We start from the raw sequence: 26,459 nt of genomic DNA on the forward strand, positions 1-26,459 counted from the left end.
ACGTGTCAAAATTTATGTCTTAACTCAGGTTTATGACTAAAGAAATCAAACAACACAACCAAGTCCGAAAACAGGTCAAGATTCTAATACAATGTACGAGTAAGAGTGTAGGATATCAGTAATGTGAACAATTCATATTTTTATCTTTTAGGCTTTTAGTATAAAAAAAACGTACTAGCAAAAACTGCACTACGAGAATTACTTGTATATACATCTATATATACCCCCCACAAAAAATTGCCCAAGGTAGAGACTTGAACTTTAAGACTAATTACATCACAAAATTCCCTACCAAAATCAATACTAATTCTCTCTAAGCCTCATGTATACCAAGAATTATATGAAAAACTACCCACAAAGGAAGGCAAATCAACACCCAACAATTATACAAGGCACGAGCTTGCGAGTCACAAGTATGGCTTCGTTGCTTCATATAATTGCTGGGTGTTCTTTAGTTAGCCTAAGCCAAGCCTAATTGTAGACAACATTAGTACTACTCCGTTAGGCAAAAAAATAAAAAAAAGACTAATTGCTATTGAGTATCTAATTATCTATAAGCAACTCATGGATGAAATAGAAAGGGGGTAGCTGTAGGTATTGGCATACTGGAAGGTAAACGACTCCCCATTCCCTAGAATTCTGCCAGCATTGACGACACAATCATCAAAACAAATACGCCTGAAGAGAGCTGGGTCGACGGGGAAGGCAGAGCTGAACCAACCACAACGGAGATGAATGTGGGCGATGTCACAACCAGAGGAGCACACATTCACGATCTCAACGGTGTAAGTGGGTATACCCGAGGGCAATGGTGCACTGGGTATTTGGCCAACGGAAAGATCAGACTCGGAGCACTTGTTGGTATCATCCCAAAACCGATTTAGCTCAACGCTCGGTGCTGCCCAAATTTAGAAACAAAAACACAGGGTGAATAAAGAGTGAGAATGTAATCAACTTTTAGGAAGAAAAACAACACCCATTTAAGCAAAGAACATACTGATGTTAATAGAAAATAGAATGCATTTGGATTATTGGAGACAAAATTAACTTTTTTTTAGTATGAATGAGGTTATTGGAAAGGGGCAGGGGCAAGCATAAATAATTACCTAAAAGCAAACATCATAGAATAAGTGAATTTAGTAAGGTCCCCTACATTATGGTTTATCTTTTATGCGACAACTATAGACTGCTTATCACAACATTATTATTCCCCAATTTATGGTTTGCTAAAATCATTTTCAATTCATGGATTCAGATTCCGTAGTACCACCAACTTACCAAGCACCAACTAGAGCAATGAAATAATGTCATTCAAATAGCATAATAATTGGAGCCTGAAATCGAATTAATAAAAAATATACAATCTCATTCAAATCAGACATTAACCAGATCCTAAGAAATTGTATCAATTAGGGGAGCAATTGCACTATTGTAGGTGACTGACCACCACTATAACTTGTACATAAACTGAATAATACAAGTCATTGTATCTTAAACCCAAAGTCCAAATTTACACTAGCTTAAATGGACATAAGAAAAACAAAGATCCAATAAAGAACCAATCAATTAGTACAATCCAACCAATTAAGATTTTTTTATTTCTTTTTATTGGCAGCTTTTTCCTTGACTACAATCATCAAAAACACGAGACAATCAAAATTCAAATCGAAAATCACAAGTCATTGTATCTTAAACCCAAAGTCCAAATTTACACTATCTTAAACGGATATACAAAAAACAAACATCCAATTAAGAACCAATCAATTAGTACAATCTAGCAGGTTTCAAAAAAAAAAAAAAATTAGTACAATCTAGCAAATTTAAACTTGACTACAATTACAAAAAATACGAGACAAGATCAAAATTCAAATAGAAAGTCACTAGTCTTCAAAAAAAAAAAAAAAACAACCCAAGACCAAATTTACCTTAGCCTACATGGATATACAAAAAACAAAGATCTAATTAAGAATTAATCAATTAATACAATCTAACCAATTAAACTTGACTGCAATTATCAAGACAAAATCAAAAATCAAAAGTCTAACTACTCCCCTCTATCTATAGCAACATCAAAGTAAGAACAACATTTAGAAACAAGTGAGTAATGTACTCAAATAAAGTTCTTTAATTCTACAAAACCAAGTTCTATTCAAAAGTGGGTTACATCATAATTTAGTGAGAACTCCTAATTAGTTACTCGTAAATTGCTAAACATGCGCATAACCAACAAATTTGCCATTAAAACAAAATACCCTGAAATGACAAATTTCAGAATTACCCAAAAAAATACCACTTCACGTGGTCCCCTACCGAATATTTGTCTCTCAAAAACCATACCAAAATTAAATATATGAACAGGAAAAATTACAGCATTTTAGCATTTAACCCAATCCAATTCAACCAGGTGCAAGTTAACATAAAATAAACCCATAAATTCATCCTCAAAATAAAAATAATTTCAATGTGACAAAAATTCTAACAAAGACAAAAAAATAATATTGTACTCAATCTTAACAGTAATAGTACTAGTACACCCCCCTTTACCTCTGTTCATATGCGTTTCCACTACACATCGCCATTACACAATTTCCCGAAAAAGTACGCACAAACAGAGGGTAAGAGAGAGAAAGTGTAGAGAGAGAAACTACCTAGAAGTTTCCGGTGAGGAGATGGAAGAACGTCGTTAATGGCGGATGAAATCAACCTCTTCATATGAAAACCATTGATATTGATTTTCTTCCCTGTAAATCAAAAAAATAATAACAAAAAATTATTAATAAAATGTTATGGACCGCCATTGTTGTCTAGCTGTAACTTCAATCGACAAAAATAAATTTCTTCGTTATTTTTCGAAATTAATAAAAAAAAATGGAGAAATTTTATTTTGAAATGAAATTTGTGAGGAAAACAACTACAGATTATTCTACTTTTGCACTTAAAAAAATTTACAGATTATTTACAAAAAATAAAAAACAAACGTCTTAAAAATAAAAAAAAAATTAAAAAATCAGGATGCTTCATAATATTATTAACGCAATTTTTTGAGATAAAAAATGACAGAAATTTTCGAAATGAAATTTCGGATAAATAAAGTAAAGAAGATTCAATAATTTTAAGAAAAAAGTTGATAATGTGTACCAGTGTGAAATAGTAAAATGAGGAACAACAGCAACGAAAAAGCCGTCGTAACTACCGCGATTCTCCGCCACAAACCACCCGAAGAAGGCGTACTCGTCGACGTACACATCGCCGTGAAAATGGTCGCAAAAATCAACGAACAATCGAGTGAACGTAACAACTCGGAGCGAGTTAACTCAGCAAAAGTGACCTTCAGAAATGAGAGCTTGCTGAAGAAGAAACTGGAGAGAGAACAAAAGTATATGAAACCTCGAAAAAATGAAACAATGGAGTATTTATTAGATTATTTAATGTGAAGAGTAATAAATAATTGAAAAAAGCGTCAGAAAAATCACATCAAACAACAAAAATTACTGTAGAAGAATAGGATTTGACTTCCTGAAGATCTCTAAATCGACGGCGTATTTTTGGAAAAGGTAAGAGAGAGAAAATGCATCGAAAATATGCATCGTATTACGAATCAACCAAAACAGAAACTTCACGAAACCCTAGATGAGAGAAATTTGGGATTTCGACCAGATTTTATTTGAAAAAAACTCAACAAAAAAAGTAGAAATGGAAGCATTATAGAGCGCAGAAATTTGATTCTGCCATGTCTAAACTTAGCAAAAGCTTCAGAAACAAAAAAAGTTGAGTGAAATTGTGATAGTTAGAGAGAGAAAATTTACCCAGACAAAAGGCGCAGACGATAAGAGAGAAAGTGTTGAGGCAGCAGCAGTAGCAGAAAATGCGACAAGGTTTACAGAGAGAAAAAATGGTGGGTTTTAGAGAGAGAAAATTCTAGGAAGCCATTAATGGAGTTTAGAGAGAGAAAGTGAGTGAGAGTGGAAAGGTGGGGGTGAGCTGGGGTGGAGGGTTGTGTTATGGAGGGAATGTTGAAATGTGATTTTACACACGATTGGGGGAAAAGTGACACGCGCACAACCAACAAAATCAAATGATGAGGGGAATGTCAAAATAGGAGAATGCATGTTTATTTACTTATTAATTTAATTTGTTCAAAAAATTATTCAATTTAGTTAGGGATAGAATTTAGTTAATGATCATATTTTAGTCAATTAATTGATGTTGCACGTGGTTTTGTTCTGGGTTTATTGCTGTTTTTAGTATGATTTGCTTCTCATTGATTGTGTTGATGTAGTAGTGTAAATGTATAATCACATATGATGACATAGGTGCAACCTTTATATGTATACTTGTATTAGAAAAGGGAAGGGGAAAAAAAATCTATGTTAATACTTCATATGTTTCTCTAATTTACACAATTATTTTTACTGTGTTAATTGTCAAAGTTTCGTGTTAATATACATATATATATATATATATATATGTAAATATCGATCAAATTGAAGGACTCATTTTGAAACGATGGGATCATAACTCAAATCTAATGTTTGGTGATATTTGACATAAATACTGAATATAAGGATTGATTAGGTATGGTACATATATATCTTATAGAATGACATGAAATACTACCTTTAAATTTATATCAATATCACATGTTGATTAATAAAAAAGAATGTGTTTCAACAATTAAAGATATTAATAAGCCAACAAGACTTGTAAATTTTCCGAGGTCAATCCAAATTTCTACGAGCTAGCATAATTAACATTAACTTGACAATTGTGGTCGACTATTAGCATATTTAAAATACATTTTAAATTTTTTTTTGTCTTACATAGCTTAAAATCTAATTTCGTAGTAATAACATGATACTCCCCTTAGCCCTTACCTTCTACTCCGTAATATAGTGTAAAATCATGGAGGACAATAGAAGGTGTAGATTGATTTCTTAAAAACATACTTCGTATATGCATACTTTATTGGTATTTTTTCCATGGTACAACTAGATTAACCCCGTGTTATGGACAATTTTAAAATAAGAATTAAATTATAGACTTTTAACACATATTGAAAGAAAATAACTTCCTCATTTTTCCTAACTAATTTCTAATTAAATATGAATATACAATTTTCGAAAGTGCATAATTTTCATATTTAATTAAGAAGTTTCAATTAAATTATATTATTAACTATTGTTAACAATTCGTAAATAACTAAATAGCATAATATGTGTTGAAAACCCAAAATTTAAAATTTATATGGTAGCTTAAAAAGGAAAAAAAAAATTAATCTATATGGTAACTAAATTCAAATGGAATATATTTTCAAAGCTATTGTTAAATATGGTAGCTTAAAAGGGAAAAAAAAAAATAATAACATCATCCTTGTATTTTGGAGGCAAAAAATTAAATAAAAAAGTGACACGTAGACAATGATAACATTAGCAGTTGTTATTTTAGTATATATATGGATATCATTCTTTTCTTTTCATTTTTTTATTTTATTTATTTATTTTTTTTTTCTTTTTATGTGCGTGGATCAATTAGGGTATAATTTAAGGGGAAAAAAAATAAAGAAGATTAGATTTTTTTTTTTTTGATTTCCCCCCCCCCCCCCCCCCCCCTCAAAAAATGAAAAAAAAAATGCTCAATATGTTAGCACTTAGAAAAAGTAAGACATGGGACAAATAAAGTATATATGGTGCAAAATTCACCACAAGAAATAGGGCATAGCTTACTTCCCTGTTTCAAAATTTTGATCCATTTTGAGTCAAAGCTTCGGGTCAAGCCGGGTCCATAATGGGCTGAAATATTATTGCTTAATTAGGGTTATCAATGGGCCGGTGGATCAAGTATGAGACTAGGGCGAGGATGGGTTTCAGTTTGACAGGTGGTGGGGCGAAGATGTAGATAAAAATAAAATATACCCGTCATGAATGATGGGGCGAGGTGGATTTTAAGTTGTACCAACCCAATCCCTGTCCCACCTCACCTACCCTACTTCATACCCGTCCCACCTCACCTGCCCCACTTCATTCCTGTCTCGCCCCACCTGCAACCACATCCATATATTTTAGAAAATAAAATTATAAACTTTTACACTATTTTATAAAAAATAAAAAATAAACAAAAAGTAAAATGGAATCTAATAATTCCACCTTTAGTCGGTTTTTCATAAACAATCTCATTTTTTGAAATACTATAAACAATCCCACTTTTGACCCCATCTTCCATTAACAATCCCTGACTGGTTGAATTGTTTTGGTAACCAGTTTTCTTAAGTTATAAAACACGTGTCGGATTTTAATAGGTTTAGTCTAATTTTTAATAATTAAACATAAAAATAAAAATAAAAAACCAAAACCCCAGCCCCGCCACTGCACTCCTCTCCCCATCCCCGCCCTTGCTTTTCCCGGCAACCAACCTACCCCTCCAAGGTGCTAAAACCCAACCCCTGAAACCACCACCCTTAAGCCCCCCCCGAAAACACCACCAGTCACACACCCCATCCACGACCATCAATTTTGCACAATCCCGGAGTTCAACATTAATATAATTCGAACACCCAATCTAGGTGTCCTTGCGACCAAAAATCGGCAACTAGGGAGTGGGGAGCGGCGGAGAGAGGGGTGTGGGATTCCCGATAAAAGATTTTCGTGGTGGGGGTTTTAGGGGTAGTTTCGAGTGTTTTCGAGGCTGGCGGTTGAGTTTTGAGGGCTAGGTGGGGTTTTTTGGGGCTGGGGGTGGAGGTTTTTGAGGCTAGGGCTTCATTATCGGGGCTAAGTGATGTTTTTCGAGGCCGGGTGGTGTTTTTTGTGGCTTGGGGTTGAGTTTTTTCCCCGTTGGGTGGTTTTTTTCGAGGTTGGGTGGGGTTTTTCAGGGTGGTTAAAGGGTTTTCCGATGTGGCTAGAGAGATTCGTGGTGGGTAGGGGTGAGGGCGACCATGGAAGGGTTGCAATTCAGGTGGTGTTATGGTGAAAATAGGACAATACACCAGGGTGCACCATACACCCAGAAGACGGGAAGAACATATTGTTGTTTGATAAAGAACATATTTATATTTGACAAAGAACATACCTATATATGTTTGATAATATGTCCTTTTTTATGCTATAGAAAGAACATACCATAATATATATGTTGATTCAACATGTTTTTTGGGTTTCAATAATACAAAGTATGTTATTTGAATTTGGCTCAAATGTTCTTTGGGGTGATGAGTGACGCACAATTTCTATTTTTTTTTTATCATATATCATACGAAGTATTAATTTTTTTTATTTTATTTATTATCGTATGTTCTTTGAATTTCATCAGTGTGTTCTTTAGTTATGAATTATATGTTCTTTATATTATAACTTATGTTCTTTTAACATATGTTATTTTTGAATTTTATTTGAAAATGAAATCTTAAATTATTTTTAGCTGAAAATAATTTTAGAAAGAGAAACTAAAATTATTATGGAAAATTGAATTTTTGGAGACAAAACTTTTTTTAGGGAAATGATATCCTTGGTAAAGATTTTTTCCGTTAATGTGTAATTTTTCATGAAATTCCAATAAAATTTTTAACACGTTCTTTTTGTAATGTCTTTATGTTCTTTAAATGCATGTTTTTTTTCAAACACCTAAATGTTCTTTTTCAAACATCTAAATGTTCTTTCAGCCTTTTTTTTTTTTTTGTTTAACCAGGTGCACCATGCGCATGGTGCACCCTGGTGCACAGATCATGCATTATGTTATGGTGGTGAATTGGTGGCCCAAGATAAAAAATTAAAAAGATAGTTAGTGAAAGATGGGGGTCAAAGAGGGGATTGTTTCTGGAATTTCAAAAGGTGGAATTGTTTATAGAAGACCCACTAAAGGTAGGATTATTAGATTCCATGTTTTCTAAATATAAATACTTTGTAATAAACTTATAAAATAAATATAAACAAAAAACGACTAAATCCATGTGGTCTAAACAAACATCAATCTTAGATTCTTACATAGGCAAATTTTACAAAACATAACCTAAAATACATCGAGGAATAATAACTAATAATTTTTAGCAATTAGATTATTGAATTGGCCAGAGCCACAATGACAAATTATGTAAACGTGATTTGATTATAGGTCTTAAGCACCACCCCTTAATTTTTTAACCAATTAAGTTATCTGGTCATCCACAAGATTAATACTGTACTTATTCAGACATAACAAGATTCATCGACGAGTTATTTTTTCAAATATTCTCAAACTTACACCACTTTGGAAATAAATTTAATAACATTCATCCCTATGATTTGTATATATATAAATCACATATTTCAACATATTATTTATATTATATTAAGTATATAATTAAAATTTCACAGCATTGTAGTTAATTTGAATATAAACTCGAACTTGAGTACAAATATACAACTTTAATCCAAAACCTTTGTGTTCACGTTTGATTGAAACTTTAATAAGTACTAGAGTATACAATATGACAAGTTTGGATTGATTGAACAAGACTTTGGACTTGACTTGAATCTGATACAAATCCAAATTAAACTTGACCTTAATTTAAATAAATAGACAATTTGTTTGGATAGTATGAAATAGAAGGGAAAGAAGATAATAGAAAGGGAGAAGGATAACTTCAATTGTTTAGGTAAATGACTAGATTCTCCCTCTAAAGAAAGGTAAATGACTAGATATTTCCCGAGCCATTTTAAAATTGATGGTAATTGAAATTTAAGTATAGAAGTCTCTAGAAAAATATTCATAAGTCAATTATAACAATAATAAATATGTGTAAAAAAATAAAATAAAATAATAATAATAATAATAATAATAATAATAATAATAATAATAATAATAATAATAATAATAATAAATAATAAAATAGTACTCCCACCGTCCCCAAAAGTTCGACCCTTTTGGGTTGATTTTGCGGTTATTAAGAAACTTAAATAAAAAGAAATAAAAACATTTTGAAAAGATAAATTTACATGGGGATTGTAAAAAAGTAGAGAAATAAAGTATTAAAAATACATGAAAAACAAAATTTTATATGGGGAAGCTAATTTTGCACAAATATTGTTGTAAATTAGTGGGTATTTTAATGCAAATGGGTCGATCATTTTGGGACTAAAATTAGGCCAAAATGGTTCGAAGTTTTGGGGACGGAGGGAGTAGTTAGCAAAAATCTAACGAAAAAAGGAAGATAAAGTAGAATTTGGGAGAGAAAATTCCCTTAAAAAAAAACGCTGCTTTAGTATAAATCTATAGATTGGTGGAAGGAAAGGGAAGGAGGAGAGATCCATTTTTCATCTCTTTAGTCTTAAATAAGCACGATCTCTCCAAAATTGAAGAGATTTGGAGGGGAAATGAAGCTAAGCTTTCCCTCCTCTTCCTTAATTTCCTCCCTTATTTGCTATCTAAACAAAGTGTGATTGATTTTCTATCCTGAATTGGCTTGAAAAACCAAACTTATTTCTGATTCAAAACCTACTCAAACATATATGTGATCATTCAAATTCATAATTTCAAATCAATATAGAAACATTGATCCAACATAATTCGACTTTGAGATGACCCTACCCGTCCTTAACTGATTACATTGATTTTCTTTCTAACTTTGCAAACAAGTTTATTCCATTACCATTGTTTATAAGTGGTAACCAAACCTGCCATTAATGTGGTTTGTCTTAGACCATGCTTGTCTAATTTTAGTGGAAAGCTGGAAACCTAGATCCTAGTCTAGCTCTTATGGACTTCAATGCTTTAGTTTATATGGTTAACTCTAGATTTTTCTGTTTTAGTAATGTAGATTAGCCCTTGCTTCTTTGGTAGATGTTACTATGTTAGAGACGAATGTCACCCAACACTGGACTAACTTAGCCAATTGTGAACATCAACCAACATCTCAACCCTCGCTTGCGATTTCAAGTTTAGCTCTTAACTTCAACAATGTTAATTATGTCTTTGGTAAAAAGATCGGTAAAATTAAAAACTCGAAGGACTCTGAAGATATTGTGTTTGTGTCAATAATGGCATTCTTATTGCCCATCTATGTGTGTAACAATGTCAATCATCCAGTTATTCCTAACACGTTTTTCCTGGAAATTTCTGTCATTCATCAAGACAACATTATTGGAATTTATCCAATTACAATTCCATACATTCAGTACAATAATTCTCCTTTCTATGAGCAAAGGATTAGTGCGCTATTCAATCCTAAAGGATGGATGCAATACAAAGTCACCATTTAAGTGAATGGCCTTAGCTCTCTCCACAGATTCGAATCCTTGGTTTCTTTGGTTCAGTTGAAAATCCAAAACTTATGAGTCCAGTTTGTCCAGAGTTTGAAAAGAAGCAGACAATAACTGGTAGATGATGTAGAGACTATCTTCTGGGTGTTATAACTACAGATAACGATGTTCTGTAGCAAAGCTACAGATGATGGTTTCACTGAATTATCAGTTATGCTGATGCCCAAGGCATGCAGCTGTGCTAGAGGAGAGCTGTTCCTGCCCAGTACTTACTTTCACACTGCCAAATAGAAAAAAAGGACTCGTATAATACAAGCCTACAAAACCTCCCAACTCAGGCACTTGCCCACCTAATACCACTTGAACAAGTAAGTTAGCAAGAACAACAAAGAATGACGCTGATATACTACTAAAATTTACATGCCAGATGATTAGTGATACACATATCTTCTAAGTCCCACCATGTACACTGCCATTGCTGAATAAAGGTTGCAACAAGGACATATCTACAGCTCCCTCACACTTGCATGATTGCAGCCTATACACTAACGCCTTCCATTAGAAGAATTCATGTTGTCAAGTTGCATCACTCTCCCGCGCAACTCTTCAATTGTGTTGGATGCATCCTGCTTGGCAAAAAGATAAAATGAACAGATTCACAACACCAGATATTGCACCGTTATTTTTATGCTGTAAAAAAGCAATGACATAAATCTATTAGTGAAAGAACAAACCCTTAGTCTTTTTCTCAGATTTTCCTCCTCAACATCTCGTCTGTCTCTCTCCTCTGAGAAAATGTCAATTAGACTCTCCTGTTCCTTGTTGAGCTCCTCAATTTTACATTCCGCTTCATGGAGCTGTTAGTCATAGAATTAAAAATTAAGGGAAAAAATTATTTTAAAAAAAAAAGACGCTCCACAGTTACAAACAAGACAACGCATCTAATAAAATAACCATCATGTCATACAAGAGGAACTGTGATTTTTATTGCATGGTTTGAGATTTGTTACTATAATCATTTTACCAATTATAAAGACACCGTAACATGTGTCACAAGAACAAAAGTGGGGCAAAGCATAGATTCATGCAAGGCTACAACCATCTGATTCCTCAGTAAAATAGAGTGGGAGAAAAGCATTCAAGATCAAAGTACAGAAAGGAGAATTCAGAAAAGGAGGTTGATACAGTAAGGAGTCAATGAGTTGCAAGAAACAATTTAGAAAATAAAAAGAATAGATGAATCAAATTCGAACAGCTAGAGTTGAGAAATTTGTTCGCTGTGACTAGTTGGTATTACAGATTCTACCTTTGTCTCAAGTGATTTGCATTTGCCTCTTTCAAATTGCAAGTTGCGTTGCAAAGCATCCAACTTCTCCCCATTGTTCCCCTCCAACCTAATTAAAAAAAAAAAAAATGTAAGCATAAAAAAATGTATCTGAATGCCATTATGCCATATCATAGTATATCAGTAAAGATCCTCTATCCTATTTCATGTCTCAACTTTAGACTCAAACTCTTCTTCACTTGCTTCATCACCAACATTACAGTTTTGATGCAGAAACCAGTGAACACAGATGGTCTGGAATCAGAATCAAGCTCAGTCCGACTTTCCTACCTTTCTTTCAATACACGATTCTCCTCTTTCAACTCATCCAAAACTTGCAACTTCTCTTTCAATATACGATTCTCCTCCTTCAGCATATCCAAAGCTTGCAATCTTTCTTTCTCCTCTTCTGACTGAACCAAAACTTGCAAATCAGAGGAGGACGTGGTATCCATAGTACCATTAGCACTTTTTTCCTGTCAAAAGTAATTTAAAAAGAAAGATGGAAACTCATTAGAAACTCAACCTGTTACGCCAAACAAGGAAACTCTCTGAATTAAATTTAGCTTTCAGATATCTAGCAGGCATGATGACAACAAGGAAACCCAAACCTCACTCTAATATGACCACCTTAATTTTACCAACCTAACCCATGAATTTCATCAATGCAACATTTGCATTGTATATAATTCAAATTGATTACACTTTCAAATATTTGAGTAAAACAGCACTCAATTCAGACATGCCTCAATTTTAGAATTCCAGAATTCTTCAGTCAGAGCTCCAACTCCAGATAGATATCTAGGAAAGACCTTGCCTTTTCAAACCGCACATGGACAGACCATTTTCGCCCTCATTTAGGTAAAACAGAAACATTTCGAAAAAAAGAAAACTTGAAAGATAAAATTTTCACGCTACACTGTCTTTGATCCATTTTCATATATGACTTCATAGCCACAGCCTACTTTTGACATGAAGAATCATCTGCTCATGCAATAACTATTTCTTCCTAAGTGAGCATGCATCTAAGAGAACTGTGCACAAATCGATTATATACTGACAGAAATGTGAATATACCTGTTGTACTGCACAGCTCGTTGTTCTGGAAGGAAAAGCTTTTCCTGACTGGTCTTTGTCCGACTGGTCTTTGTCAGGAGTCTTCAATGTTGAATGACTAGTTTCAGGAGTCTTCAATGTCGAAGGACTAGTTTCAGGAGTCTTCAATGTTGAATGACTAGTTTCATTAACTCTCTTCCTTAAAAACCTAGGTAGCTCATAATTTTCAGAAGTATCTTCCAAAGACGGTGATGATGGCTCTTCAGAACTTTCTCTATCTCTGGCAGTGCGGCCATTCCCATATTTCTCATTCACTGATACATGTTTTCCCGAAGTTTTCTTTCTATTGTCAGATAATTGCCCATTTCCATATTTCTCATTCACTGATATATGTTTTGTCGCTGTTTTCTCTCCAGTCTTGTCAGATGTATGACCATTTCCATATTTGTCATATTTTCCCACTGTATTCCCTCCATGCTTGTCAGATGTACGAGGGGAATATAGCTTATCATAATCCACGCCTCTCCCTTTGCTTTTAGCACGTGATGATGATGGAGTGTAATCAGGAGAAGAGTCTGCCCATTGGCGGTTCAGAATATGAAAAACATATATTAAAACTCAAACTCCTTTTCCGTAAGATAATATATAATGTACTCCCTCCGTTTCGAATTAGTTGCAACACTTTCTATTTTCGGCCGTTTCATATTAGTTGCAACTACTATATTTGGAAATGACCCACCATTATTTTATAATTTCACTCTCCCACTAACCCCACTTTTATAAATATTTTATTATTTCTCTTTCCTACCAACCCCACCCACACTACTTTTTTTTTATTATTTCTATCTCTTACTAACAATACTTTATATTATAAGCCTAGCCTATAATTTTCTTAAACTATGAGCGAAGCCTAGTGTTGCAACTAATGCGAAATGGAGGGAGTAATTTGAAAATTTAAAACAGAAAATCTAATATTGTCAGCATTGGATGCATATTGATACCTTATTATTTATAATGGTTTTTTTAGATAGTAAAAAAAAAGGAGACGTTAAGAGCCCCTCCTCACGAGAGATAATTCTTATGAATACATCGGTACACCAATTAACAAAATAAGTATGGAAATGATTGATCACTTAAAAAAAGTAATTTTTTTTACTCTAGTCAAGAAGTAACAGAAAAATAGCAACCCACTAATAATCACCACAAGTTAACTTTCATTCAGTAATTAATGATAATTATATACCTCTTTCTCCAGCTTCTATTTGTTTCTTGTTGATTCTAGGTGCATAGCCAATCTTATGACAGTAAGTGCGCCTAAACAAAGAAAAATAACAACGTTTAGATCTGATGAAGAATATAATAAAGTAGAAATAAGCGTTGGGTGAGATAACGAACCAATAGTTTTTCTGCATTTGCACCAGTTTATTTTCCAGTCTGGCAAGAACTGTAGTGCGCTCAAACCCCTGCTTATCATGAGCTGGCTCAACAAAGTTTGCTTCTAGCACACCTGTAATACATATTTTGGCTCAGAATGTTGAACTAGATTCAACATAAAGGAGTAATGAAAGCAAAAAAGCAGCACCTATGACACCTCGGCCATCACTTCCAGCAGCACTCCAGACCCTCCAGAAAGGCTAATGCAGCAAAAGTATCCAAGAGAAAGCTCATATCAGATGCAAAGTGTTTATGTAGGAAATCAAACTACGAGGAATGATAGTATCCACATAACATGTGAAAATCAGAATCATGAAAGTGAGGTATCAAGCGACAAAATCGAGAGGAGATGTTACGAATAATGTCTCCATGGTTAAGATGAACACCATACATAAGAAAACACTAGAAGGTAGCACTAAAAGAGATATAAGTATGTAACTAACCTTTATTAAACGATTCTTATGATAAACATTAAATCCTTGAACATCAATATGAGCTGTTGCGTCTTTCACAAATCCAATAGTGACAATAGCAACCATCTACAATTAGACACACAAGAGGCAATGAGCAAGATAGCAATAAATGTAATTAAAGATGAACATTAGATAGTGAATAATTACATCTGCATTCCTGGGAACACCATCAGCACCAGGCTGGGGACGGTACGTAACCTCCTGGCTCATCATCATGTCGTTCACTACGTTGTGGTGCTCAACATCTTTTCCTCGGATAATCATGCGGTATCTTGGTGGAAGTCTGAGGTATAGAATTGATGCATAACTCTGAAGGTTGAAAAGCAGGAGTATAGTTAGAAAGGGACACTGCTAAAATAATACTAATGTCCTCACTCAACAGTCAGACCTCCACAATTTGCAAAAATTAATCAAATAGAAGGGCAAGCAACAGCGAAAATCTAGAGAACCATGTACACAGAGTTGATCCATGTATTCATGAAAAAAAGCTGAAGACAAGAATACCTGCCCCCTCCCCCCCCCCCCCCCCCCCCTCTCTCTCTCTCGGAATAATTGAAAAACCACAATATCAAAAGCATTCATTCAATAATTTATGTCTCTTGTGGCCTTGTGGGAGGAGGAACATAAAAAACAAAACCATTAGCAGTAACAGAGAATATGAATTAAGTTTTATCTATCATCACTTCAACTATCTAACAATTAACTTCCATGTCCAGGCTTTCACTCGAAACGATACAAACATATTCAAAACTCCGTGCTTCCTAGTCTACAGTAATCACTGAGATATTCATCTAAAAAGTTGGACATCATACGAAGCAACTCACATTGATTTGCCAAGTAATTGAAATCTTTAACATTAAACAAATAAACATCAAAAGCAGTATCAATTACCCTTAATGAGTGCCTGTAAGTCAAAAAATGTTTAGAATTTGGGTATTCCTTTGCCATTTCTACGCTCTTCTCATCTCTGTTGACACCCCTAATTTGAATATCCTGTCATTTCCCATCATCAATATTTGTTTACAAGTGGAAAAAAGAAAGACAATAGCACAAAATACAAGGGAAATAAAGAGTTCAATAAATGACAAACTTACATGTGGATCAGAGTTGAAGTCAAGTTCCAGTAGTCCTTGATCATCCTCCCAGAGGTTGTATATGATTATACGTGTACCATGGTCTTTCATTAAATTAAACTGCAGCAGTGTAAGGTCATTTTAAAAAGAGTGGCTGTTTAGGATGTAAAATAAAAAATTCATACCACATAAAAACCATGGAACCTTAAGAATTAAGGTAAACTAGAAAATTTTAACGGACAACTAGGGAATAAAGTTAGTCTGAAATAAAAATGATAGAAAACACAAGATATTAAACTACAGCTTTATACTTGAAATATATCATGCTTTATTATGAGTCTATGAGGATATAAACTGCTCTGTGGCTCTGTAGACTGTACCCTCAATTCCATTTACAAGAAGAATGAGAGCTCGAAAAGCAAAGCCAAAATTCAGAATACAAGATGGCCACCAACGATTCACCTTGCAACAGCTAAAAAGTGAATAATTACCTGTTGGAGGAGTTCAGTTTCACTTGAATACGGTGACCAGTTTATCATTGTATCAACATTTCTTGTCCAATCATCAGCAGAGGACCGCATCATCTTCTGCCATTCCCTCTCTCTCATTTCATAGTCAAGCTTTGAATCCAACAGCAAAGTAGACAGGATTAGAAAAGTGCAAAAGATATAATTATAAGAAAACACACAAACAGAAACTATATATTGAAAATATATAGCATCAACTCTGGTTTAAAGTCAACGGCATATTTCAAGTTATTCAGAACTAGCAAGGAAACAGTGAACCACAACAACTACATGAGCAGGTCTCAGAGTTACAAAACAAGTTATTGAAACCAAAGCAACTGATACTTTGATTATTTGATTATATGTTGGGTCAAATGGCCCCCAAAGAATATACAATTATACCATAAACCAAAACCCATTCATTGATTAAATGCATTCTTAAGGGGAATGGAGATAGAGGCAATAGATTTAGAAGTGGTTTCCTCATATTATTCTTCATGTTTAAAGTAAAGAGCAACATATATATGCTATACACAACAAAACATGAAGGAGTATGTCGACATTACAATGGGAACTACGATGTCTTCCTTTCCTGTGCTTCTCAAAAATGTGTACGACAGCAACCCAATGCTTTGTGTGATGCTGAAATGTACAAGAACATAAAATCAGAAATTATTAGATATTTGACATACAGATGATGGAAACTATAAATACTTACACGCTCAAACAAGGAAAGAGATTATAAAATGTAGGAGACAATGACCAACAAGAAAAGCCTTTCTGCCCCTATTGTAGCAATTGGTTAAATCGCTACATGGATCCTTATTGTCCAGTTTAGTTGGTCAGAAGAGGCACATGTCAAAATCTTCAGGAATATGTAGGAAATCAAGACATAATTTGAGCACACAATTCGTCAAAAAAAAAAAAAAAAAAAACTCGAATTTCAACACCATTCTAATCTCCTCAGTTTGCATTAGACTTGGGTGCGTGCAGAATACAAGGTTTATCATTTAGTACAAGTATCAGACTGAGTTTCCCAAAAGCAAGAAACTGCCACAAGATGACCATCTCAACAGGAATTCTGCTTACTGGATAGTTTCATACCCTCTTGAATCAAATTTCTATGTTTTCCCATTCATACAACATATTAGTCAATCACTCATCTCTAAAACTACATTCTTTACAATAAATCAAGTGTAAGAATCAGGAACTTTAATTCCAGATCAGATGATTGAATTTACTTAATTTTTCCAATTTGCAGAAATAAGGGATGTTGTTATGAGATTCATCATTAAAACCTACACCAAATATGTGCACATAGGGTTTCCGGATCAGATAAGTAATTTACTTAGTTTTTCCAATTTGCAGAATTAAGGGATGTTGTTGTGAGATTCATCATTAAAACCTAAACCAAATCTATGCACATAGGGTACACAGGAAATGCTTGGTTGATATATTATGCTGTCATAAATGAGATACAGAACAGTTGCAACAAAAAAATAGTATATCTCAATCAAATGCTCATGACAAAGCCCTAAATAGATAAGCATTTCTAAAGCCTTCACTCTTCACCTTGCACTTGAAAACATTTTTCATCATTTTTACAAGTTGTTCACAAGTGGCTTGTCTAAAAGTGATGAAATTGAAAGACAACTACAAGTTCCATATGAAGCATAATTAGTAATGAAAATTATATGAAAATCAATAGACATATTTGTGTAGGACAAGCATCCCCATGTGTACATAATGAAAAATAATTTCTGCATTTCTACATTAAAATTAGAGACAAAGCAATAAAATGCTTATCTAGGATAAACTTGTCAAACATAGGTTTCGAGACTTAAGCATATCTTAATCGATAAAGTCAATCTTAGTAACTTAGTGGCTCAACATATGTCCTGGTAGATGTAATTCTGTAGAAAATCTATAGGGGAATCCAAACTGTGACACAGAAAACAAAAATCACTACGAGAAAAAATTGCAATTTTCAAACAAACCTTTTACCATCTTTTCCACAGCTGCGTGAGAAGACAATAACATCAGCTCCAAGCCTCATAGTACTTGTCTTGAAACCATTGCCATCTTGAAAGATAACAGATAAGAACATGTCAACAGTCCAACACAACAGGAAAGCCAGACACTTACTGAAAACAAACATATATACAGCAAAAATCACTTACATTGCCCAATTGTATTCGCCAATTTGCTCTTTGCAGAGTACCCCAAGGACATACATTGACGCATTTTATCAGGATCCATCCCACCACCATTATCTATATGAAAGGTTACCAAAAAACTCAGAAGAAGTTTGAGATAGTTAAGTCCATAGCAATTCAGCATTTAATAGCCACATTGATTATAATGTTGAAACAACATCATAAGAATTCAGTATATCAACTAAAAGCCATCATTCATCATAAAAAGATGAGGTCGTGATAATTTTATACCCAGAAGTTCCAAGTAGATTTCATTAATCATTGTAAGAGGCATATGATGGCCAAATAGATTCGAAGTTAGAACATGAAGTGAATAGTGATTAGTGAATAGAAATGAAAGTGCATGAATGCCTATAACAATACTGCATCAAAGAGGCATGCTACCACTTCAATAGTTCAATCAGTACCTTCAATCAGCAACATTTGATTCCCATCTTTCTTGTTTATAAGCATATCTATGTTGACAAATGTTGCTCCATTGCAGACCTAACAGTAAAAAAAATCAGAACCTTAGTCATTGCAGACAAAGTAGACACTCTAGATAGGACATGTATTCAATAGTTAATCATATACATAGAGGCCAAGTACCTCATCCAATGAATTGTCCAACAGCTCCGCAAAAGCTACACAGAAAAGTGAATGCGATAATCTCATTAGATAAAAAAAAAAAGAGAGAATTGAGAAAAATAATAATACAAACATTTAGAGATTATGCAAAGACAGGACTTCCACAGATAAAACATGTAGAATGTTCTTACCTCCAAGAGCCCACTTATGACTTGTTGCATTAGAATGCAGAAACTTGGGGTGAACCCTAACATGATCCATTCCACCTGCAAAATGATAAAAGAAATTAAAACACGTATCCTGCTAATGATTGATTAGCAGTTAAATCACAGTGAAGGTTTTTATTACTTGTAAAACCAGACAAAAGTGATCACAGAAAGCACTGAATTGAAAGAAAAAGAGCATAAAGTTCAAATTACAAATGTAAAGGTCTATCATGACAATTTAGTTGTCTAATGGAACAATCAGGTAACTCGGTAATCCATAAATGTTCTCCATTAATGTGAAGGGCATTGTTTTGTCCCCTTACTCCATCAATGTATGTCCTTCTCTATAATCCATAAAATATGCTCTCCATCAAGGGTTCTTTGTTCTGTCAAGTAGCTCAATTAACATAGGAGGAACTTGAGCTTTTGTTGAGCATATGGCTATTGAGTATAGAGGCTATAACCAATTAGAACTTCCTTCTGTATACAAATTCAAATTTTAAGCAGCAATCTGCTTTTCTTAGAAACCAACCCAACACCATTATGAAACATCAAAAGGCACACATAGCCACATTGGGTGTACGAATCGTGTTAATATTAAAAAAAAAGTCCCCTCCAGAGAAAAATAATCATTTAATCTTCAGATGAATTATTAAAATTCATGTTCAAAGCAAGAACTCTCTATTATGCGAAGAACCTCACGAAAAATAACCATAACTAAATTGTCCGTAATTAGATGTATAATAATTCAACAAGCATTCAGTCATTTCAGTGCCCAAAAAGAATCACTTATTTCCAAGTTTTCAATCTTCCACACTAGTATTAATAATCACAAAACCATATTATCTCTCTCCTTTCACGAAAACCCTCCCCAGTTCATAAGAGAAACTCAATTTGCAACGAAAACCCTCCACAATTCATGTAAAAAACTCACAAACTAAATATTCAATCTACAATAAATCACTACAAAAATCACAATTTACCATCCAAATCCTCATTAAACCACCACAAAAATTATTCTCGCGCCATTAAAAAAAAACCCAGTTACTTCCATCAAAAACCCATTACAGTACAAGGATCAACTTTCAATAAAAACATTTTAAATCTTCAAGCAACGAATTTCAAACACATTTACTTAAATTTCAACAAAAATCACACAACACCAAGAAACAAAAAACCTAAAAACAAACCAACTGAAAAAAAAAAAAAAGAAGAAAAAAAAATTAAATCAAACCCAGAAGAAAAAAAACCTGTATTATTATCCCACTTAGCACAAGGAGCACCCTCATAATCACCCGCCTTCCAAAACTGCTTACTCCCCTGCGAACTCACCGGAACCGCGGCCAACGGCGGCGGCGGAAGTAGCAAAGAAGACTCCGGCAACGGCGGAATAGGATCGAGAAACCCCGGCGGAAGAAAACCATCAACAACCTTCTGCTTCTTCGCCGGAAAACCGCCATTAGAGGAACTCAAAGCTCTTTTCTCGGCACCAACATCGCCGGCGTCATCGTCGTCGCTGAGATCAATGACGGGAGCAGGCACCGACGAAGGAGTAGCAGCATTGACGGCTCTGTATCGCATTCGTTGGAAGAGAACTTCGTATTCTTGCTTGACTTGTACATCCATGGCGGAAGATTTTTGCATGGAAGAGAGAGAAAGTGGAAGAAAGAGGAGAGAGAAAGTCAATTGAAGTTGAATTGAATTGAATTTTTAGATCAGCAGAAAATATTGAATAAAAGGGAAGTGTTAAGAGTTAATTAAATTAGTCAAGGTGTGAATGTCCACACTCCAATTCTTCATTGCATTTAATGTAGTAGTCAACCCTAATTGCCACCCTCTAAGGTTATAGCCCACAATGTAATAGTGGTTCTTACTACTATAAATAGCCATGTAATTTCACTTGTATGATGCACAAAAATATTACCAAGAGTAATACATAAAAGTAGTAATACTTCTCTTATTACCTTCTTCTCTTAATCCTCTAATTTCTATATATTTCATAACACGTTATCAGCACCATCTTCAATCAGGTATACTTATACCGATTATCCAATTTTTACAAAGATTCAATTTCCTTCACAAAATATATTTTGAGGAGTATGCTCTATAGTTGCCCATATGGGATCCTCTATACCAGAAACTCACAATATATTTCTCCACAAAATTACTCCACATTATTAGCCATGTTGATTAAAAATGAGGATATCAATACATACCTTATTTATGATACTTAGTTTGGTAACTCTCATGCATGGTTATAGAAAGTAATATATAATTACTTTTGCATGTGGAAATATTTGTTGTATGCATGTTAATAGAGTAAATTTCATGGTCACACAAATCATGTTTATACTTACTTACTTGTGCATAATTACTAAAATGAAAAAAATGATGCAGCCTTTATATTTATTTAATTTTTTAGATTACACACTTTTATGTTTCTTTCAGTTTTCGAACCCTTGACCTCATGAATAGATTAGGGTTCTCGGACCACTACGGCTTGCATCCCAGTGTGATACTTATTTACGTTTGTAAATATTAATAGTTTGATTACGATTATTTTACCAGTCTACTAGAACATTGTATGATACTTTTACAGTAGTGTAAAGCTGAAACGGATAATTTACCCCCCTATAAAAGGCGGATTACACCCCCTTATTTCACCATACAAACCTTATCCCCTCCTTAAACTTTACCCAAATTATCTCCTCTTCTTCTTCCTCCATTTACACCGGTCATACACCATGTTCCCCGTCGACAACCGACAACCACCACACCCCTTTACTTTCGAAGAAGATTTAAGGAAATTAAAACTATATTTAGTTTTAATTATGGCCCTAGTAGTTTTATTAATGGCAATGATGATTTTCATCATTTTACATAAGTAGCGCTCGGTTTTTCGACAAAGAGAATTCATGCATGTAATCTCCGTAGTACTTCAAGTTTTTTTTGTCTTCTAGGTAGATTATAAGTGCATTTTGTTATAATAAATATTTCTTTTGTCTTATCATTAATGTATGTCATTAATATTATTATTATTATTATTATTATTATTATTATTATTATTATTATTATTGTTGTTGTCGTTGTCGGTGATGTAGTGATAGTAGTAGTATTTATTGTTATTGTTATTATTATCATTGTTATTGTTATTATTGTTGTTGTCATTGTTTAACTAACGTAATTATCATGTTTAATTTTAGCTTAACTTTATGTAAATCATAATAATAACCCAAGGGGGAGAAGCAAATATGTTTTAAATGGATTATTATTATGATTACAATTTGATTACTTTAATTATCACTTGCTTAATTGGCTTAATAATAATTACCTATTTGATTGTAGTTAAAATGGGAGACTTGATGAAAAGACAATTTGACGTATTAGACTTGTCTGGACATAATTATCTTGAATGGACAGTTGATGCCCAAATGAATTTGAAGGCTCAGGGATTGGAACATACAATCAAAGAAATTACCATCCCAGGAAACGAAAAAGATGCCCCTGCTCAAGTTAAAGTTCCAACTGATCAAGAGAAAGCAAAAGCTATAGTTCTCTTAAGGCATCATTTACATAACAGTTTGAAAACTGAGTATTTAATGGTGGAAAATCCCAGAGAACTATGGGATAGCTTGAAAGGAAGATATGACCACCATAAAAGGGTACTCCTTCCTTCAGCACAATTTGAGTGGACAAACCTGAGATTTCAGGACTTTAAATCTGTCAGTGATTATAATTCATCATTATATAAAATCGTATCAATATTGAGATATTGTGATCAACCAGTCACTGAAGTACAAATGATAGAGAAAACACTCTCTACATTCCATGCTAACAACATTGTATTGCAACAGCAATACCGTGAAAGAGGCTTTGCAAAATATTCTGAGCTTATTTCTACATTATTGGTTGCTGAAAAGAATAATGATCTTCTGTTGAAGAATCACAACCTAAGACCAACTGGGTCTCAAGCATTCAATGAAACAAATGCTGTAGAAAGCTCAAATCCACCCGAGACAAATGTTGCTCATAGAGGTGGACGTGGAAAATATAATAACCGTGGCAGAGGTCGTGGAAATTTCCGCGGACGTGGCCGTGGACGTGGTTATGGCCGTGGTAGAGGCCAATTTCCCCCTAGAAACAACACTCAAAGGGGGCATCAACAAGGAAACAAAAATCAAGCCACCACAAAAGGAAAAGACACATGTTATAGATGTGGCATGACTGGACATTGGGGACGTACTTGTCGTACGGCCAAACATCTGGTAGAACTATACCAGGCTTCCATTAAAGGGAAAGAAAAACATGCCGAAATAAATTATGTTAATGAAGAAAATGTCCCTGGAATTAGCCTTGATGTGTCTGATTTCCACATAGACAATGGTGAAGCTAGTGGTGAATTTATCTTTGGAGAGAATAATCATGTTTAGATAATTCATCAATTACTATGATATGTATTATGTTTTCATTATGTACTTTTCTTGTATGTTTTTTTTTTCATGTTCAAGTTATGTACTCTTAATTATTCATTATTAATAAAGTACGTCCAGTTTAATTATCTTAAACTAATCTTATACTTATTATTTTATGAAGATATGGATCTGCCCGAAGTTGGTTCCAAATTTCAATGCCTTTTGGACAGTGGAACAACACACACTATTCTGAAGGATAGAAAATATTTTTTAAAGTTAAAATTATTTCAAGCAAATATTAATACCATTTCTGGGTCAGCCAAGCTAATAGAAGGTTCTGGAAAAGCTTGCATAATACTCCCAAATGGAACAAAATTAATCATTAATGACGCTTTATATTCGAGTAAATCTCGAAGAAATCTTATAAGTTTTAAAGATGTGCGTCAAAATGGTTTTCATTTAGAAACAATGATAGTGGATCAAAAGGAATATTTATGCCTCACGGCAGAAAAACATGGCAAGAAACATGTGTATGAGAAATTGCCAGCATATTCTTCAGGGTTATATCATATAGATATACGACCAGTTGAAATAAACTCGATATCTAACCAGAAGTTAGATAATAAGAATCTGCTAAATTTATGGCATGATCGTTTGGGTCATCCTGGTACAGGAATGATGCACAAGATTATAGCAAATTCAGTAGGACATTCAATTAGGAATGTTAAAATCCCTCGATCAGATGAATTAACATGCTCTGCATGTTCACTTGGCAAATTAATAATAAGGCCATCTATGAACAAAATTGCTACTGAATCTCCAACATTTTTAGAGAGGATTCAAGGAGACATTTGTGGACCAATTAATCCTGCATGTGGACCATTCCGATATTTTATGGTATTAATTGATGCCTCAACTCGATGGTCACATGTAAGTCTCTTATCCAGTAGAAATGTTGCTTTTGCAAAACTCCTTGCTCAAATTATTAAACTAAGAGCACAATTTCCAGACCATACAATAAAAAGAATAAGGCTTGACAATGCAGGGGAATTTACATCCCAAACATTTAATGATTATTGTATGTCGATTGGAATTGTTGTAGAACATCCTGTAGCTCATGTTCATACACAAAATGGACTTGCTGAGTCATTAATTAAGAGACTACAATTGATTGCAAGGCCATTATTGATGAGATCAAAATTGCCTTCATCTGCTTGGGGTCATGCCATAATACATGCGGCAACTCTAATTAGGTTGAGACCAACTGCTTATCATAAGTTCTCACCACTACAATTAGTTTTTGGTCGAGAACCTAATGTCTCACATCTAAAAATTTTTGGTTGTGCGGTGTATGTTCCTATTGCTCCACCCCAACGAACAAAGATGGGTCCACAAAGAAGGCTGGGAATTTATGTTGGGTTTGAATCACCCTCCATAATTAAATATCTTGAACCAATGACCGGTGATTTATTTACGGCCAGATTTGCTGACTGTCATTTCAATGAGACAGTATTCCCAGCCTTAGGGGGAGAGAAAGTGGACCCACGAAAGAAAGAAATAGAAATCATTTGGAATGCAACACAATTGTCAATGTTTGATCCACGAACAAATATGTGTGAACAAGAAGTTCAGAAAATTGTTCATTTACAAAGCATTGCAAATCAGCTGCCTGATGCATTTATAGATGCAAAGAAAGCGACAAAATCACATATACCAGCTGAAAATGCCCCTGCACGAATTGAAATTCCATCTAGTGATAAGATCATTGAAAATGAATCTCTAGCACGCCGAAAGCGTGGAAGACCACTTGGTTCAAAAGACTCTAAACCAAGAAAATTAAAAAGACCTGATGAGATCGACAATATTCCCCTTACAGAAGGTCAAGAAAGACAAAGTACAGATAAGAATAGAGAAAAAGATGATAATCCGAAAGGGGATGAACAAGATGACCATAACATCGATAACAATGAAACTTCAATAAATTTTGTTTCTACCAGGAATTATTGGAATAGAAATGATGTTATCGTAAATGAAATATTTGCATATTCCATTGCAATTGAAATGGCATCTGACGAAAATGATAGTGAACCAAGAACAGTGGAAGAATGTCGTTGCAGGCATGATTGGCCAAAATGGAAAGAGGCAATGCAGACAGAGTTAAAGTCACTCGAAAAACGAGAAGTGTTTGGAAAAATAACCCTTACACCAGAAGGTGTAAAGCCAGTTGGATACAAGTGGGTATTTGTGAGAAAACGAAATGAGAAAAATGAAATTGTAAGATACAAGGCAAGACTTGTAGCCCAAGGTTTTTCTCAAATTCCTGGGATTGATTATGAGGAGACATATTCTCCCGTAGTTGATGCAACTACGTTAAGATTTTTGGTAAGCTTGACAGTCTCAGAAGGACTAAAGATGCGATTAATGGATGTAGTAACCGCATATTTATATGGGTCACTCGATACAGATATTTATATGAAAGTCCCAGATGGACTAAAATTACCAGAAAACCACAAGCCTAGACATTTACTTTCCATAAAATTAAAAAGGTCACTTTATGGATTGAAACAGTCTGGGAGGATGTGGTATAATCGTCTTAGTGAATACCTTATGAAAGAAGGGTTCAAGAATAATCAAATCAGTCCTTGTGTTTTCATTAAGAGATCACAATCAGGGTTTGCAATTGTTGCAGTTTATGTTGATGACTTGAATATCATTGGAACCCCAAATGAACTTGAAAGAACTGCAAAATACTTGATGAAAGAATTTGAGATGAAAGACCTTGGACAAACTAAATTTTGCCTTGGATTGCAAATTGAGCACTTAAATAATGGTATTTTCGTCCATCAGTCTAACTACACCGAAAGAGTGTTAAAACGTTTTTTCATGGACAAAGCGACCCCAACAAACACCCCGATGATTGTTCGGTCTTTGACTATGAAATATGATCCATTTAGACCTCGAGAGGA

General features: G+C 34.1%; 2 protein-coding genes across 2 annotated transcripts; both read right to left on the reverse strand.

Annotated features, from left to right (window-relative positions):
* Nucleotides 1-314: 314 nt before the first annotated feature.
* Nucleotides 315-3,288, reverse strand: LOC145568625 (TPD1 protein homolog 1-like). The gene is made up of 3 exons (XM_081628052.1): nucleotides 3,139-3,288; nucleotides 2,649-2,741; nucleotides 315-898 (listed from the first exon to the last, which is right to left on the reverse strand). The coding sequence occupies exons 1-3, from the start codon at nucleotides 3,245-3,247 to the stop codon at nucleotides 552-554; spliced, it is 549 nt and encodes a 182-aa protein (XP_081484178.1). The 5' UTR covers nucleotides 3,248-3,288; the 3' UTR covers nucleotides 315-551.
* A 6,740-nt stretch (nucleotides 3,289-10,028) lies between these two features.
* Nucleotides 10,029-20,791, reverse strand: LOC145568626 (protein MICRORCHIDIA 7-like). Its single transcript, XM_081628053.1, has 20 exons — nucleotides 20,332-20,791; nucleotides 19,067-19,141; nucleotides 18,897-18,931; nucleotides 18,716-18,794; nucleotides 18,273-18,365; nucleotides 18,090-18,174; nucleotides 16,659-16,734; nucleotides 16,078-16,206; nucleotides 15,608-15,706; nucleotides 15,405-15,506; nucleotides 14,661-14,822; nucleotides 14,484-14,579; nucleotides 14,189-14,240; nucleotides 14,002-14,113; nucleotides 13,850-13,920; nucleotides 12,628-13,181; nucleotides 11,842-12,026; nucleotides 11,533-11,620; nucleotides 10,961-11,083; nucleotides 10,029-10,852 (listed from the first exon to the last, which is right to left on the reverse strand). Exons 1-20 carry the CDS (start codon nucleotides 20,723-20,725, stop codon nucleotides 10,772-10,774), a joined length of 2,691 nt encoding a protein of 896 aa, XP_081484179.1. The 5' UTR covers nucleotides 20,726-20,791; the 3' UTR covers nucleotides 10,029-10,771.
* Between the last annotated feature and the right edge of the window lie 5,668 nt (nucleotides 20,792-26,459).

This window comes from Chenopodium album, chromosome 11 (genome assembly GCF_948465745.1).
Source record: "Chenopodium album chromosome 11, dcCheAlbu1.1, whole genome shotgun sequence".
NCBI lineage: Eukaryota > Viridiplantae > Streptophyta > Magnoliopsida > Caryophyllales > Amaranthaceae > Chenopodium > Chenopodium album.

What these genes read in the sequence shown, in the direction of transcription:
- LOC145568625 (XM_081628052.1), bottom strand. Translation starts at nt 3,247, where the DNA reads ATGTGTACGTCGACGAGTACGCCTTCTTCGGGTGGTTTGTGGCGGAGA. An exon ending in CATTTTACTATTTCACACTG is followed by an intron (nt 2,742 to 3,138) that starts GTACACATTATC and finishes TTTGATTTACAG; the next exon opens with GGAAGAAAATCAATATCAAT. An exon ending in TCCTCACCGGAAACTTCTAG is followed by an intron (nt 899 to 2,648) that starts GTAGTTTCTCTC and finishes AAATTTGGGCAG; the next exon opens with CACCGAGCGTTGAGCTAAAT.
- LOC145568626 (XM_081628053.1), bottom strand. Translation starts at nt 20,725, where the DNA reads ATGCAAAAATCTTCCGCCATGGATGTACAAGTCAAGCAAGAATACGAA. An exon ending in AATAGAAGCTGGAGAAAGAG is followed by an intron (nt 13,182 to 13,849) that starts GTATATAATTAT and finishes GCCAATGGGCAG; the next exon opens with ACTCTTCTCCTGATTACACT. An exon ending in AATCGTGTATTGAAAGAAAG is followed by an intron (nt 11,621 to 11,841) that starts GTAGGAAAGTCG and finishes TTTTTTAATTAG; the next exon opens with GTTGGAGGGGAACAATGGGG.